Source organism: Monocercomonoides exilis (genome assembly GCF_001643675.1).
Source record: "Monocercomonoides exilis strain PA203 chromosome Unknown scaffold31-1199392, whole genome shotgun sequence".
Classification (NCBI taxonomy): Eukaryota; Preaxostyla; order Oxymonadida; family Polymastigidae; genus Monocercomonoides; species Monocercomonoides exilis.
Window position 1 is genome coordinate 251,869 of NW_027150576.1, and position 18,554 is coordinate 270,422.

Below are 18,554 nucleotides of genomic sequence, written 5' to 3' on the forward strand. Positions count from 1 at the left end.
TCAATTTATAAATTGTTATAGATATGCTTTCTGTTTTTCATTGAAACCCATATTTTATTAAGGAAGATGTCATCGGTAAGTCCTCAAAATACAATGGTGTGACTCACACTCAGATTTGTTAAATATGAAAATTAGACAAATCTTTTATTTATATTCAGAACTCAAGAGTTGATGTTTCTCAAGCTTCGCAAATTTTAGAGAATGAGAGAGATCATGCTGTTTTACTGCATATACAACGTGAAAATGCTGAACTTAAAAGCTATATTGACGTTTTGAAATCAGCATTAGATTTAAAAGCAAATGAATATGGTTTAGGAGATAAAAAGGTTTTTTATCAATAAATAATAAGAAAATAATATTTGAAAATTTTATTTCATTTTTTTTTGAAGGGCGGAATTTTTATTGAACTAGAAGGAACACGAAGAGAACGAACTTTACTTCAACAAAAAGTTTATGATAATTCTCTTGTTATTTCAAACTTAAAGAATGAACTAGAAACGACGAATGAAAAACTAGATCTCTCAAAGCAACTTTTGAGGGAAATAACAAATCAACAAAAAGTGGAATGCAACAGTTTTGAGCAAAAACTTGAAAAGCTTAATAATGCAGTTGACCAATATCTAGAAACGCTTGACGGGCGAATTTCAGAAGTCCACAATCTTATTTCGCAAAGGAAAGATTTGGAAGATCGCCTTTTAAATTACGAAGAACGACAAAAGGAAATTCAAAACTCATTGGATGAGGAGCGACAAAAAAACAATGAAAAAGAAAGAAACATTGCTATTCTTAGCCGATCAATTTCTGAAAAGGAAACGAACATTGAAAATTTAACAGAATCACAGCAAGCTTCAGAGAAACAACACAGATTGATAGCAGATAAATTGATATCGACGCAGCACGAACTCGACGAGGCCTTAGCGCTGCGAGCAGAAGTGTGGACGGTGTATGAGCGAGAAAAAGCAGAAAAGGAAGAACTGAAGGAGAAGCTGCGTCTGGCAGAGGAAGAGCTGGCTGAGTCGCAGGCAAAGCTGAGCGAGGCTGAAGCGTCTCTGCGGCGTGAGTGCGACAAGGCGAAGTGGGAAAGCGAGCGGAGCAGCCTTCTGATGCAGGCGCGGAAGGAGAGCGAGCGGCAGAGCAAAGAGAAGGCAGAAGAGGCACAGAAGCACATCGAGACGTTGTGTGAGTCGATTTCGGGGGCGAATAAGCGCGTGGGACAGGCGAAGGAGGAGCTGGAGGCAGAAAAGAGGGAGAGGATGGAGGAGAAGAAGGGGTGGGAGAGAGAAAAGGAGGAGAGGGAAGAGGAGATGAGAGAGAGGGAAAAGGAAATTATTCAGCTGAAAGGAGAGCTGAACGAGAAAAATGCAATTTTAGGTGAATTAAAGGCAACAAATGCAGCGAAAGAGAAAGAGCTGACAGAGTTGAGGGCGAATTATGAGAAGGAAACGACAAAGAATACAATGGAGATAACGAGATTGGCTTCAGAAGTGGAGAAGAAGAAAGCAGAAGAAAAAATAAGGTCAGAAATGATGATGGGGCAGATGACGAAGCTGAAGGAAGAAGCAGCCAATGCGAAAAACAGAATGAAGGAGCAAAACGAATACTATGCGGAAATGAAGAGAGAATTCGATGATTTGCAGGAGAAGCATCAGAAAGACGGAAAGGAATTGGAAATTCTGAGGGAAGAAGCCGAAAAGATGGAAGAAGAAAACAAAAGACTCACAAAAGAAAACGAAGAAATGAATAAAAAAACGGAAGAGTTCGAAAAGAGAGCAGAAGAAGCAGAAACAACAGCAGAAAAACTAAGGCGAGAAGCCGAAATGATCCACGAACAGAGGAAAGAGATGGAGAAAGCGATGGAAGAGAAGCAAGAAGAATGCAAAGCTTTGCTTGGAGATCTTGCTGTGAAGAAGCTGGAGTTGGCTGCGATGAAAGAGGAGAACAGCAATTTGGCAGGCACAAGCGACACAAGAGCGGCGGTGCTGCTGGGGAAGATAGACGAGTTGGAAGAAGAATGCAAATGTTTAAGAGAGAAGGAAGAAAAAGAAGAAAAAGATGGGGAGAGGAGAGAAAGAGAAATGAAGGAGCTGAAAGTGAGGGCGGAAGAAGCAGAAAAGAAAGTGGAGATGATGGAAGTTCTGTTGAACAATACAAAAGATGCATTGAACGAGGCCAACGAAGAATTACAGCAGAAGAACGTAATGTTGGAGGAGATGATGAAAGAGAAGGAGAAATTCGATGATTCAGAGAATGAAGATGAAAGAAAGATGAATAAAGAAAAGAGGGAAGATGAATTTGACACTCAAAATGAGAGTGAACAAAACGGAACATTAGAAAATTCTTCTTCTTCTTCTTCTTCTTCTGATTCAACGAACAATAACGACAACAACATCAATAAAGATAAATCAAAGGAAAACTCATTCCCCTCATCTTCATCAATAATCCAACCACCATCCACTATTTCCTTTGAGCAAGCAGTCGAAGATGCTGCAGAGCTCAAAAGATGCCAGGAAGATCTGCTTCTTCTCAGGGAAGTCTGCCAAGAAGCAGAAGCGATGCTGCAGTCGATGCGGACAGAGATGAAGGAGAAGGCGAAAGAAGGAGAAAACGAGAAGAGGATGTTTGTGGCGCAGATTGGGCAGATGATGGAGGATATGGAGAGGAAAAACAAAGAGAAGGAGGAAATGAAGAGTGAGATTGATAAATTGAGAGAGAAAGCATCAATAGCAGAGCATGAAGCAGAGGCAGCGAAGAAGAAAGTGAACAGTTTGAAGAAGGAGTTGGAAGAGAACAAAGAAAGAGTGCAGTTTTTGGAGAAGACATTTGGATTGGCAGAAGAAGTAGCAGGAAATGGAACATCATTTTTAACAACTCCTTCGTTTTTGAATGCGACGCAGTCAGGAAATCAAACTGAATGTCGCATGCTTCGCGAGGAAATGGCAAAGTTGGAGAACAAAATGAGTGAGAAAGAGGAAGAGATAAGACAGTTGAAGCAGGCAAAGGCAACAGTTGAAGCAGATCTGCGCTCGAAGGAAACATCATTTGCAGTCGAAAAGAAAGTCTTTGGCGAAAAAACGAGAGTTTTGGAAGGACAGCTGAGGGAAAGAGAAGAAGCACTCAAAACAGCCGAAGCGAAAGTGCGGGAGACGAAAGTGGCGAACGAGGAGATTCGGAACTATGGAGTGCTTTTGGAGAAGCAGCTGAATGTGGCAGTGGAAGAAGTGGAAAGATTGCAAGTGGCAGCAGACACAGGAGAAGCGATGCGGAAGGCGATGAGCAAAGAGATTGAGCAGCTGAGAGAGACGTTGGAAGAGGAGGAGACAGGCCATGCACAGGAAGTGAGGGCGCTGCAGGCAGAGCTGAAAGAGGCAACAGAGAAGATTCAGCTGAGAGACGGGACGATTTCTGCGAATGAGACAGAGCTGGCTGATCTCACAGCACAATGCCATGCTGTTCTGGATGAGAACGAGAGGCTGAGCAGATTGGCATTGGAAGCAAAGCAGAACAGAATGAACGGGCAAATTGGAGTAAATGCAGTTAATGCGATGAATATGAACACTCAGCAGATGAATGGGATGTTGGGTGAAATACCAGAAGAGCCGCGAGGAAACAGAGATGGGAAGAGGAAAGTGGCTGTGACACAAACACTTCCTGTGTACAGAAACTTGTCTTTGACAACATCACCCACTTCCTCTTCTAACTATTCCTCTTCCACATCTCCTTCCTCATCCTCTCAGGCAATCACCACACCTTCTTCTTCTTCTTCTTCTTCTTCTTCTTCTTCTTCTTCTTCTTCTTCTCTTTCTCAAACACCTCATCCACGTACATACACCATCCAGCTTCCTGTCTCTTCTGCACATCAAAGTCCTCTTTCTCCCCTTCGCTCTGCTTCTTTGTCTATTTCGTCTCCTCAAAAATCCCCAACAAAACACAAAACTCGTTCTCCTCGCACATCAACCAGCTCGTCTGCTGCTAATTCAAATTCTTCTTCACAACAAACATCATCATCTGCAATTGTTCCTTCTCCTTCTTCTTCCTCTTCTCCTTCTCCATCTTTTTCATTAACACCCCACAATTCACAGCGCGAAGACCAGTCTTCACTCAAACAGAGTGTGTCTGATCCACAAAAGCTCTCTTCGCCTCCGCTTGTTCAGTCGCAATTCTCTCCTAATGCTGATTCAAATACACCTTCTCATTCGTTTTCTAAATCAGAAAGCTCAAAAGCAAGTTGAAGAAAAAAAAAAAATGAATGATTTTTTGGGGAAGGATGGATATGACTCGTTTTTGTTTCTAATCCAAATGTAGTTGAAAAGTTCATTTCATTTTGAATGTATTCTTTTGATTATGTTTTAGTTGTGTTAGTGTGTTATTCTGTGTTAGCCATTTTAATAAGCTGTTAATTATTTGAAAAAAAATATCACTTCATTCATCATTGTATAATAATTATTGTAATCATCAACAAATAATAATTTACGTCAACGCAAAATAAATTTTTGTAATATTCTATTATAAACAATTTTTTCACGAAAAAGATAACACATAAAAAATTTCATAAAAATGAAACGAAACTTAAAAAACAAATTAATTTGAGCCAAAATGGAAGAATAACCAGATTCAACAGCTTTTCATTCTAATCAACTGTAATGAAGAATATCGAATATGCCAATAAAAACACAGTCAGTGGAATAAACGGGAGCAACCAGAAGTTGTTGATAAATGCCAATCCAATCGCAAGCGGAATGAATGACCAAATGAGCGAGGCGATCAATCTGAACACGACATGCAATTTTGAGTGGCGGTGGAACCATCTGTGTGACAGGACGACAGGAATGCTGTAAATAGACCACAAAGCACGCAAGAGCGAAAACAGGGCTACAAAAAGCATCTCAAATGAGAGAATAGGATGGAACGAGGAGAACACATGACGTTTTGATAGGTACTGCAGATGGAATGAGCCAGTCATTGAGATGAACCACGCTAGCTGCACAACATAAATAGACCAAACAGAGTGCAAACGGAAAACTTCGATGAATGCCTGCCCAATTGCAGTCCAAAATCTGACTGATCCATCCTCATTGTCATCCAAAATCTGTCTGGCAAATATGATAACAGCAACCACAAAGGGCAAAAACAGCTCGACAAGCTGAGCAGCGAGCCAGATAGGAGTGAGGACGCACTGAATGATCGTTTTGACAGCAAAGACAAGAGAAGGCACATCGAAAAGCGCAGAAGACAATGAATGATCTTTCAATAGAGGATTGGTCGACAGACCAAGCCATTTTGTATTTTTGAGGAAAAAGCGAGGTTGCTTGACGAGATAACAGAATCCCTTCCAAACAGAACGAAAGATGGACAAGATCGAAGCATCAGGATAAGAGCGAATGGAAAAGATAGAAGAAGCAGAGGAAATAGAAAGAGGCGAAGGAACAGAAAGTGTTGGGGTTAGCTGAAGGGAAGAAGGAGAAGGAATAATTGACTGTGTGCATAGAGTCTCTGACTTTTCGGAGGAAGTTGAAAACAATTGAAGAATATTGTCATTTTGTGATGAAGGCAACGAAGGAGAATAGGAAATCATTTGCGGAGAAGGTATATATGAAGAAGATGCCAATGGCAAATATGCTTCACCATCATTCATTTGAAAGAACATATTTTCATCGAAATGTCTTTGCACTTTCAATTCTTTTGCACAACTTAATTCTTTTCCCCTACTATCACAAATGTCCGCATTCCCAATCAAAGCAATTGTTCCGTCCGCTGGAAAAGTTGCAGGAAGAAGCGAAGGAGTTGTGATTGGAATGTTCAAAGCACCTCCACAAAAGAGGAAGGTCTGAAGAGGAGGAATATCAGCAAATGAGGATGGAACAGCAGAAGGCGAAGTCAGAGAGGATGTGAATGACGAAACAGTAAATGGAGAATTAGTGATTGAATGAAGGTTGATATTATCAATTTGAGAAGAAGAAGAGGAGGAGGAGGAGGAAGGAGCAAGTGCAGTAATTGTAGGCTTCCATCCACTCAGAAGAATATCTTCAGCGTCGTTGTATTCAATTGACTCTTCATCATTTTCTGCCCCTGGGTTTAAAGCATTTTCTGGTTCTGTTGTGTTATTTGCATCAATAACATCGTTTAAGTCAATAATTATTTCCGATTGATTGTTTGAACTTGACTGTTTTTCAATAACTTTATCTTTTTCCCTTTCCTTTTCCTCATTTTTATCATTTTCTTTGTTTATCAATGCAATTAGCGATTCATCAACCTCCACAATAATGTCATCCTTTCTCGTCTTGCTCAGATTCGAAAACAGAACTTCAACATTCTCCTGATAGGACATTTCGTTGAATATTGTCACTTCTCCTTCCAATCGATTGTGCAAATCATTCGAATATGAAATAAATGGACGCTTAAGAACTGAAGGCAAATATTGCTGCTTTTCAGGAAAGATTTCACTGCTTGATGAAGATTTTCTTTGAGAAATTGAATGAGATTCAAGTGGGCTTGATGGATTTGGTGTGCTGCCTTTTTTGTCCGCTTTTTCTCCTCCTTTTTTATGATATATACTTTCGTTGCTTTCTTTTTCTGGTTTTGTTTTCTCTGTCTCCTTCTTTTCCTTTTCCTTTTCATTCTCCTTCTCCTTCTCCTTCTTCTTTCTTCCCTTCTCTTTTCTTCCCTCCCCTTCCTTCGAGAATATACTCTCCACCGATGCGATTCCTTGCTTCTTCCTTTTCTCAGCGCTTCCCAGTGACAGTGCTGATAACAATAGCTTCACACTCTTTGTCATTCCTGTATTTTGCAGGAAAGACGGCTGGTCTCTCACAACAACACCGTCCCAAAGTGGCTGGAAAAGCGTCAGCACAAAAAAGAACACAACATTAGGAAGCATCAGCACAACAGCCAAATCATTCAGAAGAGTGAAGAGAAAGGCAACCAGAACTTGAAGCACAAACTGATCAGCGTTCCAAAAGGGATCACAAAGCGATCGCTCAGCTGCAGCAGAAAAGATGAATGCAGGTGTCAAAAGATACGAAGATGCCAGGCGAGCCAAAGAACAATGCGAAATCGGGCGAAGGAAGTTGAAGAAATGGGACTGCTGGTGCAGAGCAGAGGAAAGCTGCCTTTCACTTTCGGAAGTTGTTGGACTGTGGAACGAGTCAAAAGAAATGCTGTTGCGAGAAAAATTGGAATGCGTGGAACGAGGAGACAAGATATTTGGAGAAGATGATACTTTTTGTGTGGATTGAACGTTTGAAGAAGAAAGAAGAGAAGAAGAGGAATTGGATGAAGGTGAAATATCAATATGAACAGAACTTGATTCATTTTCTGATCCTGTTAATGATTTATTGGAAGAGGATGAGTTTGACACACGCGAAGTAGTTGGAGAAGAAGAAGAGGAAGAAGAAGGAGAAAATGGATGCTCTGTTGTTGTCAGATCAACAGGTGACAGAATGCGAATGGGATGATTGTCACTTTCTGCTGATTTGCTGTGCATATCTCCATTTGCTGTGTTTTGCATTTCATCTGACTCTTTCTCCTTTTCATTCAATTTTCCTGTGCCGTCTTCTTCTTCCTCTGTGATTGCTTCGAGTGGCGTTGAGAAAGCATGCGAGTGATGACGATGGCGATGTGCACGCCGATGCAACCTCGGCTTCTCCGCAAAGTGCATCGCAATAAATTCCAGCAACTCTCTTTCACTCTCTTGCTCTCTTATTGCTTCCGTGTCAGCTCTCTGATCTTCTGAACTGTCTCGCATTGTTTCTTCATTCATCCCCTTTTCTCTTCTTCCATCCTGCTTGCTTCTTTCAAATCCATCATCATTATCATCATTATTTGTCTCTTTCTTTTTCTTACCCTTTGCTCTCTTTCCCTCTTTCTTTCTGACCTGAGGTTTTCTCACACCATCACTTGAACATCGCCACTTTACATACCAATAAAGTGGAAGGACAACAGGAAGCATCATTTTCAATGGGATAAGAACTAGATGTGGAAAAAGTGTAATTCCCCTCAGAAAATTGGATGAAACAGCAGATTTTATTTGGATGCTGAAAAGAGAAGAGTCTGAAATCAAATAATTTGGTGAAGGTAAAAATGAGATTTGTGGAGAAGAAGGAGAAAATGATGAAGACAATGAAGATGCAGAAACAAAAGGAGAAGACATCTCCGAAGAAGATGGAGATTGCTGCTGCATTTGATGTACATTGGTTGACTTTGTTTGTTGCGCATGCAATTCTGTTTGAGACATCGTCGTAACTGTCGAAGATGATCTCAATGAATGCTCAGACATAACCTCCTGTGAAGTCTGTAGTTGCTGACGTGGAGATAGTTTGACAGCATGTGGACTGCGAATGCTTCTACGAATTTTTGTGTGTTTTTGACTTTCTTTTCCTTCTTTTCCATCTTCTCCTCCATTTGTCTTTTGTTGGTGATTTTCTGAATGCGCATTTGAAATACATATCAACACAACCTCCTTCACAAACAAGGGAAACCTCAAAACTGTCACAAATATCACAAAAATCTGCAAAAAAAGGAGAAGATCCAACAGACAGCGCCAGCAAACAAGCAGAACTGCCACATCAGATGAGACAAGAACAGCAAAAGGAAACAACAGAGAAGGATGTGCATTCAACTTCTTCCTCAACTCGCGATTGAATTCGGGTGAATCATTCATGCGCCTTGTGCTATCAACACTGGTTTTCGTTTGATTTTTACTCTTTTTGGAAGAGTTGGAAGACGAAGATTGCGATACAGAAGGAGAAACACGAGTTGATTCTGTTTGTTTTGTTGAGTTTGTTGAAGAATGCGTCAAAGCGATGGAGGAAGAGCGAGAAGATGGCATTGAAGTGATGGAGAATATTTCATCATTTGAGTGAGCAGCTGAAAATGAAAAAGGCATACCAGAGTTTGAAGAAGAGATTGCACTTCTATGACGGTTTCTTCGTGAGTTTTGCATTGGCACAATTTTGAGCAACTTCTTCTTTTGTGCGTTTTTCTCAACTTTAACAGAAAAATTCGACCTTTTCTGTGGAACTTTATTTTTATCTGGTAAACTGTCAAATGAATTCCACTGATGAATCAAAAGTGGCTGCACAGATTGAGAACGCGGAGGAACATCAACAGACACCACAGGAGAAATAACAGGAGAAGAGGAATACGATCGAAAAGAAGACAAAGAACGACTATGAGAATGAGAATTGGAGTGGGAGTGAGAGCGAGAATGAGAATGGAGAGAAGATGAAGGAGAAGAAAAGTCTGAGCGATTGCTAAGAGAAGGGCAAGATGAAGATAAATGCAAAAACGTGGTATCTTTCGTTATTACCTCATTTCTGTTCTTTGCCAGAGAACTGACGCTTTCTTGCTCCAAAAGTTTATCGGGATGTTCATTTTGCAAAGTCTGCAAATTTTTGTCACCCAATGAATTAAACTGAAGAGATAGCATTTCGATATTCAAATTCGAATCATCCGAAAGCCTGCGATTTTCATCCAAGAAATGTGAACTTTCCATCGATTCTTCAATTTTTTGTGCATTTTCAATTTCATCCTCACTCGAGCTTTCACACAATTCTTCATCAGATAATGTATCTTCCAGAATTTTCTTGTTATCACTCAAAGATTGGTAATTCAATGCATTAAAGTTTGAATGAATAGGATGAGAACGCAACGATACAAAAGCAGCAAGTGAATTTTGTCTGCGCTTCACAAAATTTTCTGGCTGAGAGTTGCAATTTGAGGAAAAGGTATGGAAAGAAAGATGGGATGAGGAGGAAGGCAAGCTTGAAGAAGGACAGAATACGGGTGATGGCAAGGCTGATTGGGGATAGGAACTGGACGAATGAATGGAATCAGATAAAGCTGTTTGGAAAGAGGAAGAGGAAGAGGAAGAAGAAGCAGAAGCAGAAGAAGGCAGTAATTGTCCAATGAATTCATTGAAAGACATGCTGGAATGAATCATTTTTGGATTATTCTGAAAGATAGGTTGACTTTGTACCGAACGATATAAGTTTTCATTGTTTTCTTTTCTTTGGGAAGATTTCAAAGATAAATGATGTTTGTTCAATTTTCTTTCCATTTTCTGATTATTCTGTTCATTTTGAACAGAAGAGCTTGATTCGCTTTGCTCGGCAATAGCATATTCAGTTGAATGCAAACCATAATCGAACTTTGTTGGAATATAACTTGTCATAACATCACTGAAATCACATGCATTGGATTCTGAACCAGCAGATGAACGTTTGCTGCAATTGCCACATTCTTTTTGTGATTTTATCTGCAACTGTAAATTATTTGCGGTTGATTGCTCTGAATCTATTTGAGTATTGCCTTTTTCAATCTGTCTTTTTTTCTTGTCTTTCTCACTTTCTGCAGAAATAAATCCTGTTTCATCTTCTGACAGATTAAATGAATGATCACTGACATTTGCCATCTTCCTTCCCTTTCTCCTCCTCCTTCGATATCTTTTTTGCCTGTGTTTTATTCGCTTTTCATTTGTGTCATCTTTCCGCTGTCTTCCAAGAGCAGAAAACAGCTCCTGCGACAAACCATCCAAAAAGGAAATAGCAAGCGGCGAATAAAACAACATTTGACTCTCATTGTCAACTTCATCTTTGTTTGCAACAGTTTGTGAGGAAGAGAAATTAGAAGATGCTGATTCTGAAGAGGAATCAGAAGATGAAGTTGAAATAGCCAAGGATGAATGTCTTGTAACAATTGATGATTGTGGTTTTGATGCAATCTTTGATGTTGTTTGAGAATTGATAAGTGGAATGGTTTTTTCTTGAAAATGAACTCCTTTTTGCTTTTGGGTCATTTGAAGCAAAGAAGATACATTCTCTGGTAATAATAGTTTCTTGTTTGATGGTAATTTTGACGACGACGACGATGATGACGACGAAGAAGACATTGATTCAGAAAGAGTTGTGCTTGAAATATTTTGATTATTAGCTGTTGATGAAGGAACAAGCACATCACTGTTTTGACTATCTGGAGCTTTCACTTGAAATGTTTTCAGTGTTTTTCTTGAACTCATTTCAGATGAAGAAGAAGACTTTTCACTTTTATTCTTCGTTGTTCTCTCAAATTTCCTCTTTCCTTTCTTTCCTTCTTCTCTTCCATCATCTCTTCCTCTTTCCCTTTTCCTCTCAATCGCATCTTCCTTCCTCACCTCAATAATTCTCTTCATCCACCATCGTTTCCTCCTCACCTCATCCGCCACACTCCTCACCAGCCTCCCAATCCGATGCGGAAAGAGCACAAAAACAGGCAGAGCCAGCAGAATACACAGCCAATCCACAAACGCCAGAAACAACAGAACGCAACACTGCGCTTTTGGCACAACTTTCTCTGTCTCCCTCAGCACTTTCACACACTGGAACACATCAAACACCCTCCAAGGAGCAACAATCAACACAGCAATCCCAATCAGCACAAAGGGAAGTTCACACAACCACTGCACAAACTCAGCTACCACCACAACGTGCCAAGGGAGAGCCTTCTGCTTGCTGTGCAGTCTGCGCAGAACAGAAGATGCTCGATAGAAAGTGCAGAGGAGGAGCAAAAGCATCAAAGCAGCAGGAATATCCATCAGAGTCAGCTGCAGCTGGTGCCACAGAAAAGTGCGGCGCTGCTGAGCAGACAGTCGATGGGGAGGGAGGACAAGAAAGAGGAAGACGTATGGAATGCGCCAGAGGAGAAGGGGGGAGAAGAGGAGGTAGGGCACATCTTGGATGGCTTCTGTGTAGTGGTAGAAGACGATGTATCTTCTTCGCATGGGCACTTTGAGCTCAGCGCGGATTCTGCCGCTGCAGAAGTCGGAGAGGAAAGAAGGCAAGCGCCAGAAGAAGAGGACAGGGAAGATGGACAAGAAGAGGAAGGGGATGTCGAGGAAGATGTCGATGGCTGACAGGATGAGAGGGAGACGAATGCCAACAACGTCGACGAGGTTGCGAAGAACGTATTTGGAAGGGGTGGGTGGAGTTGAAGAGAGGGAAGAAGAGAAAGAGAAAGAGAAAGAAGAGGAAGGAGAAGAGAAAGAAGAAAAGGAGAAAAAGGAAAAGGGAGAAGAAGGAGTTGATGTGGATGTTGTGTTTGTGTGTGAAGATGAAGAGGAAGAAAGAGAAGGAGATGACAAAGAGAATGGCGAAGATATTTTTGGAGATTTTTGCTTTTCTTGTTTCTTGCTTGTTGAAGCTAAAGGAGAAGAAGAATAAACTGAAGAAGAAGAAGAAGATGATGATGATGATGAAGATGCAGATGATGATGGACTCTGAGGTGATAAAGGAGAAAACGTGCAATGAAGATCAAAAGTACATGGACTTAAAGAAGAAGAAGAAGACGATGAGGAAGAAGAAGAAGAAGAAGAAGAAGAAGATGCATTTTCTGGGCTAAGAGGATTGTTTGTGGTGTGAATGAATGATACTTGGCTGTTTGGTGATTGGTTGTGTGGCAAAAGAGAAGGAAATAAGAAAGAAGGAGTTTGAGAGGCAGGCGATGGAGAAGATGATGGAGAAGAGGAAGAGGAAGAGGAAGAGGAAGAGGATGATGATGAATAACCTTTCTGCCTGTTGTTATTTAGACTTCTTATTGAATGTGAGGTAAGTGTTTGCGTAGGAGAAGACGAAGAGGAAGACGAAGAGGAAGAAGGAGAAAATGAAGGAGAAAATGAAGAAAAACATTTTTCTCTTTCAACTTTTGAATGAGTTGATTTCTGTTTCATTTCATCTGTTGTGTCTGATTCTTCTGTAAATGAATCATCAAAATCGGATTTTTGTTCATTATTCAAATTTCTTCTAACCACAATTTGTTTGTTTCTCTTCTTTTCTTCTCTTATTTTTGAGTGAATAAACTGTTTTTCGACTTCTTTTTCGTTTTCTTCTCTTCCATGTGAATGATATTTTCTTTGTTTGCTTGATATTTTTCTGCTTTTATGAGTCTTTTTTGTGTGTTTATGCTTAATACTCTCATAATTCTTCTTCTCATCTTCATTCCCTTTCATCTTCTTTTCATTTGAATTTTCTTCTTCCTTTTCTTCCTTTTCCCCTTTTTCATCTTTTTTTCCCTCATCTTCCTTTCTCTTCTCCGTCACCATAAACGCAAATTTTTTCCCTTTGCACCTGCGTTTCGCGTCGCTTATTCTGTAACATGTCAAAACGAGTAAAACACCACCACAAAATGACATGACATTCAACAAAAGTAGCAGAAAATGCAGCAAAACGACTTTTCTTCTGGCAGACGCTGTTTTTGGAGCACGAATCAGATCAAAAGGCAAAGAGAAAGTGTGAAAGGGGAAGAAAATGAGAATTAGACTGAGAAAAATACAGGGAATGTCGAGAAGCATCTGGAAGAAGGAGAGGAAAGAGCAGAAGAGATAGCGAGAGAGAGGGCACTGGAAGAGGGGAGGGGGGAATAAGATGTAGAAAATGAATAACAAAAATCAAAATAAAATTAATTAGAATTTTTTAAAATTAATTTTATTTGAAAAAAAAAAGGGAAGTATTAAAAAGATGAATAATAAAAAGTTTTTCATTAAAATCTTCAAAAATATATATATAACAAAAATGTCTAAGAAACAAACTTTTTTCCATCTTCTAATCAGTTCAGGAGCTCGATAAACAAACAGAAAAGAAGGCAGAGAAAGAAGAAGCGTCAAAAAATCAGCGAAAAAACCGACAAAAAAATGGAGGATGAAAACAGCCTCAGAATGCCAGAAAGGAAGAGGATGGGAGAACAAAGAGCCTTCTTTGGAGGAGAGGAAAGAGGAGAAGGAAGAGGAAGAGGAGGAATTTGAAGAAGAAGAAGAAGAAGGTGATTGAAAAGATGGAGAAGAAAAGGAAGATGATGCAAAATGAGAAGAAGAAGAGGAGGAGGAAGAGGAAGAGGATGAAGATGATAAAGGAGAAGAATATGATGACAACTGGGCATAAGAAGAAGCAGAAGAAAAAGGGGAGTTATTTGACGAAGCAACAACAGAGCAAGAAGAAGAAGAAGAAGAAGAAGAAGAAGAAGAAGAGGCAGGTGTGAAGATGAATGAAAATGAAGGAGAAAGAAATGAAGAGGAAGAGGAAGAGGAAGAGGAAGAGGAAGAGGAAGAAGATGATGATGAGGAAGATGAGGAAGAAGAAGAAGAAGAAGAAGATGTTTCTTTTAATTGAGGAGAAAGATGAAGAGAATTCGAAATTGGAGTTTTTTGTGAATTTTCTGAAGAAAAATGAGAAGTTTTTGAGGCAGACGAAGAAGATGAAGACGAAGTGGAAGAAGAAGAAGAAGAAAGAGAAAATAAACAAGGAGATTTGTGTGTTTGTGATGATGATGATGACGACAATGGAGACGATGGAGAAGAGGAGGAGGAAGAAGAGTTAGATGAGGAAGAAGATGAGGAAGAGGAAGAAGAAGAAGAAGATGAAAAAGGAGAAGAAGGAGAAGACGATGAGGAAGAGGAAGAGGAAGACGAAGAAGATGAAGGAGAAAAATCTGCTGAAGAATGTATAATTTTTAATGTATTTGTTTGAGAGCTAACAGGAACCTGCGAAGGTGGAGAAGAAGAAGAAGAAGAAGAAGACGATGAAGACGATGAAGACGATGAAGAAGGAGAAGGCGAAGGAAAAGGCGAAGAACAAGGCGAGCTGTTGATTTTAGGGCTGTTTTTCTTCTTCTCGCCCACTTTCAAAAGGAGCTCAGAAATCGAATGCTGCCCCACAAACACACCCAGAAGAAAGAGATGGCTTATCCCTCTGTTGCTTTTTGGATGCGAATTTTCAATCAAACTCTTCTGCGATCTTCTTCTGCCATTTATCTTCTTCTTCTCCTTCTCCTTCTCCTTCTCCATTTCTTTGAGTTCTCTTCTTCCTCTTCTTCCTCTTCTTCCTCTTCTTCCTCTTCTCTCTTCTTCTCTGTCTCCTTCTGCTGCTGTGCAATCAGCAAGCAAAGTAATCCCCTCTTTCTGTGCTTTGCACGGAGAATTGAACGAAGATGGCTTTGTTTCTTGCGCTTTACAGTTTGAATTGCTAGAAGAAGAATTAGAATATTTTGAAGAACTTGAAGAAGAACTAGAAGAAGAAGATTCAGGAGAATTCTGTCCAGACAGCTGAAATCGAGTGAGATATCGTTTTTTGAGGGACCTATTACGCTGCAGGACGAGGCGCAGGCGCCACGGCAGCAGCAGACAGAGGCCGATGCGAGCAGGGGCAGACAAGAAGAGCAAACACAACAGCCGAAGCAGCTCATCAAGCGAGATGAGAAGCAGAGCAAGAGAAATGGTGAGCGTCTGAAGAGACTCAGAGTCGAAGATAGAAGATGCTGAGGATGATGCCCCGTTCGGCATGAAATTGCGAATGTCCTGAAAATAAATAAAAGAGGATTTGGATATATTCGAGGTTGGATCTGATTTCAGGATGAAACATAAACAAAAATGATCCGATTTCTAAAGCAGACCTTTGTTGCATTGTAAATCTGAAGTGTTTCTGTGGTGCGGATGACATAAATTCTCGAGAAATGTTAATCTCCTAAAACGGGCAATGATAGAAGGAACTCTAAAAAGAAAAAAAAGTCAATTATTCATCATTCACAAAAAATTTAAAAAGCAAAAACCTAACAAAACAACAAAAATCAATAAAAGCAACACAAAAAGCCAATGATAAAATTGGAAGTGTACAAATTGCTGTCAACGCATATGTGCTGTTTTGAATAGATATGCGTATGCTATCAAGGAAATGAAAAATAAACGCAAGACAAACAACGTGATATTTTGTGTTTTCTTTGTCAATTTCTGCAATAAAAACAACCCGCACAATTCACATGCAAAAATAACTGAAAAATTGCATTTATTTAGATCGACATATATTCGAAAGAAAAGATAAATCACAAACCAATTGGTATCCAACAATAAATATTGTAATGCGAACTTGTTGCAAGAACAAGAAAAACTACAAATGGGCCAATACAAAATATAGCCCAATGGAAAGAGAAAAATGGAAGGCAGAATACTACAGGTAACCTCAGATTTGATACTAATAATTCCTGATGAATCGAAATAAAAAATCATTCAAACAACTCAAAAAACGTTTCTAATAAACTTTCAAACATAAAGTTGAAATGAAAAGAATATTGGAGCTCCTGTAATGATGAAAGGGGAAAAAATAATGCAAATTATCGAACGTAAAAGTGTTTTTTTAACATTCATGGAATTTAATATGGTTTAAAAAAACTTTATTTCTTTGATAGAATTCTTTTAAAATTCTTCATCACTATAAATCTTTTATCGTTCCCCAACATAAAGATTTTTCTTTTTATAAATATTTCTTATAATGGATATGAAAATTATTGAAGTTGTTGCAAATGAGTAAAAAATTAGTGAAAGTTTTTAAAAAAATCAAAGTTTAACTGTTAAAATAAAGATGAGTAAAATTTGTTTCAAAAAAAGGAATAAAAATGAAACCATCAAAAATTCACAAGAAAATATGTGAAAAGACTTTAAACCAATTAATTATCAATGATAAGTGAGTTGAACAACGTGGGTTTTCTTCTCAATAACAGATCAATGAAAAAAACCAACCAATAAAAACTATTTGTTTATGACTGTTCTTCTCTTTCGTAAGATTGATCGACACTGACACTTACAGAAACAACCTGAGATTGTTTTGATGATTCAGTATCCTTTGAGCAGCATCCTTGAATGAATCCAACAACTGTAAAGAAGAGTACAATCACAAATACAATTAATGCAATCACTCCAAAAGAAATGATGCTTCCCTCTGCTTGTGTCATCAAATGAGGTTCAATATATGGATATATAAATTCATATGAACTTTTCCCTGCTCTAAAAGATGTCCCAATGCATAAGCAACCAGTCGGATTCAAAGGTGAATAAACGCAATTAGGAATCATTTGCCATTTGGTTGGATCACTTGGAAAATCATCAACAGTTGAGTATAACGTTCCATTGCACATGTATTGAATAATATTGTTTATTTGCTTTGAGCAAGTTGATTCATTCAACACAGTCAATTCATCTTTCACATTGCAATTTTTAGAAGTTGTAGACTGAATTCCGTCCATTACTCCGTTTTTCAATGCAAAGCATAAAATCGCCACAACCAGTATTGCAATATCCAGAATCAGAATTAAAATAGCCCAAATGCGAATAAGCCATTTTGTCTTATGTGCACAGCAAGTTGAAATGCATCCATAGATCCCAAAGACAATGAGAAGTGCTCCAACCACAATTCCTCCAATGAAAATACCAAGCTGATCCTTGACAATCGGCTCAGTTGCATAAAGCACAATGCAAACAATCAGAACCAAGGCTCCAACAACTGCTATAAGAATGGATCCTAAGCTAATTGTTGTTTGCAAGAATTTGGTCATTCCCATCACTCCACCAGATGCCAAAAATCCGATCAAAACGAAAACACCAATTATGACAATAATAACTCCTAATATGAACAATTGTGTCATATCTCTCTCCAATGCATCAGAAAAGCTTTTATCTGGCTTGTCAATTTTTTTGAGGGTATTTTCCATCTGTTCCTGATGTTCTGACCAGTTCAAAATATAGCCACTTTCAAATACTTTCCTCGAGAAAATGCAAATAACACCGATAACAATAAGAACAGCTCCAACAATTAATGTTGCAAGGAAAAACACAGCCAAAAATCCAAAGCGGCAAGATTTTCCTGCTCCATCATAGCTGCAATTTAAAATCAAAAAATACTTTCAAAAACAAAAAAGAAAATTTATTATTCCAAACCCAGAACCAAGAATCCCCATGAAGCATATGGCAATGATAACAACACCAACAATTAAAACAACAAGCGACATTCCAAGGGCTCCAGGATACATCGCCAACCATATTGCTCCAATAACAACAAGTGCCAATCCAAGGCACATATAAACGAAAGAAATGACTTTCAAAAATACAGAACACTTTGGTCTTGGATGATTATCTTCTATTGACAATAAAATTCATCAATTTTGTAAAATGTAATTCAAATTGAGAAGCACACCAACGCAACAGCCCATCAAATTGATCAAATTACAACATATATTTTGTAAATCTCGGAATAAAAATTCTTCTTTGAATGAATTTGTTTCATATTTATGCTTATTAAATCAAGAAAAAGGCAATTTTTTGATTGCAATCAAAAAATAACAAAACCGGAGTTGTGGATCATTACTGTTTATGGTAGATTATTGATCATATGATTATTATGGATTTCAACATTTCATCCATTTGATTTTTTTGAAAAGATAAATATTTGTCAAACCACCTACGAATAAACTTTCTCTTTTATTAACTTTAAGTTTTATCGATTATTCATAATTCAACAAGACGCAAAAAGAAACACAAAAAAAAAAAAAAATAAAATAAAATAAAAATAAAAATAAAAACACTTTTCATTTCTTCATTTGAATTCTCCCTCATTTAACAAAATGCTTCCATTGCTTTGTGTCGAAAAACAAATATGATGAGAAAGAAAATTGTGATTTTTCCACATATATATGAAATCAGAAATTCCGAAAAAAGAATCCAAGATTAGAGAAAGTTGCATATTGAAAGAGAATCCCGAGCTTCTCCG

At 38.6% G+C, this 18,554-nt stretch overlaps 3 protein-coding genes across 3 annotated transcripts; 1 reads left to right on the forward strand and 2 right to left on the reverse strand.

The window, feature by feature from the left end:
• Positions 1 to 59: 59 nt before the first annotated feature.
• On the forward strand, positions 60 to 4,229 carry MONOS_10752 (uncharacterized protein; the record flags this gene model as incomplete). The annotated part of the gene is made up of 3 exons (XM_067863229.1): positions 60 to 96; positions 159 to 326; positions 390 to 4,229. Exons 1-3 carry the CDS (start codon positions 67 to 69, stop codon positions 4,227 to 4,229), a joined length of 4,038 nt encoding a protein of 1,345 aa, XP_067724852.1. The 5' UTR covers positions 60 to 66.
• Positions 4,230 to 4,425: 196 nt separating this feature from the next.
• MONOS_10751 (uncharacterized protein) lies at positions 4,426 to 16,159 on the reverse strand (the record flags this gene model as incomplete). Its single annotated transcript, XM_067863228.1, has 8 exons — positions 4,426 to 13,366; positions 13,556 to 15,360; positions 15,412 to 15,509; positions 15,568 to 15,654; positions 15,714 to 15,786; positions 15,964 to 15,996; positions 16,053 to 16,092; positions 16,154 to 16,159. The coding sequence occupies 8 exons, from the start codon at positions 16,157 to 16,159 to the stop codon at positions 4,628 to 4,630; spliced, it is 10,881 nt and encodes a 3,626-aa protein (XP_067724853.1). The 3' UTR covers positions 4,426 to 4,627.
• Positions 16,160 to 16,253: 94 nt separating this feature from the next.
• On the reverse strand, positions 16,254 to 18,159 carry MONOS_10750 (uncharacterized protein). Its single transcript, XM_067863227.1, has 3 exons — positions 17,982 to 18,159; positions 17,726 to 17,924; positions 16,254 to 17,665 (listed from the first exon to the last, which is right to left on the reverse strand). The coding sequence occupies exons 1-3, from the start codon at positions 17,995 to 17,997 to the stop codon at positions 16,549 to 16,551; spliced, it is 1,332 nt and encodes a 443-aa protein (XP_067724854.1). The 5' UTR covers positions 17,998 to 18,159; the 3' UTR covers positions 16,254 to 16,548.
• Between the last annotated feature and the right edge of the window lie 395 nt (positions 18,160 to 18,554).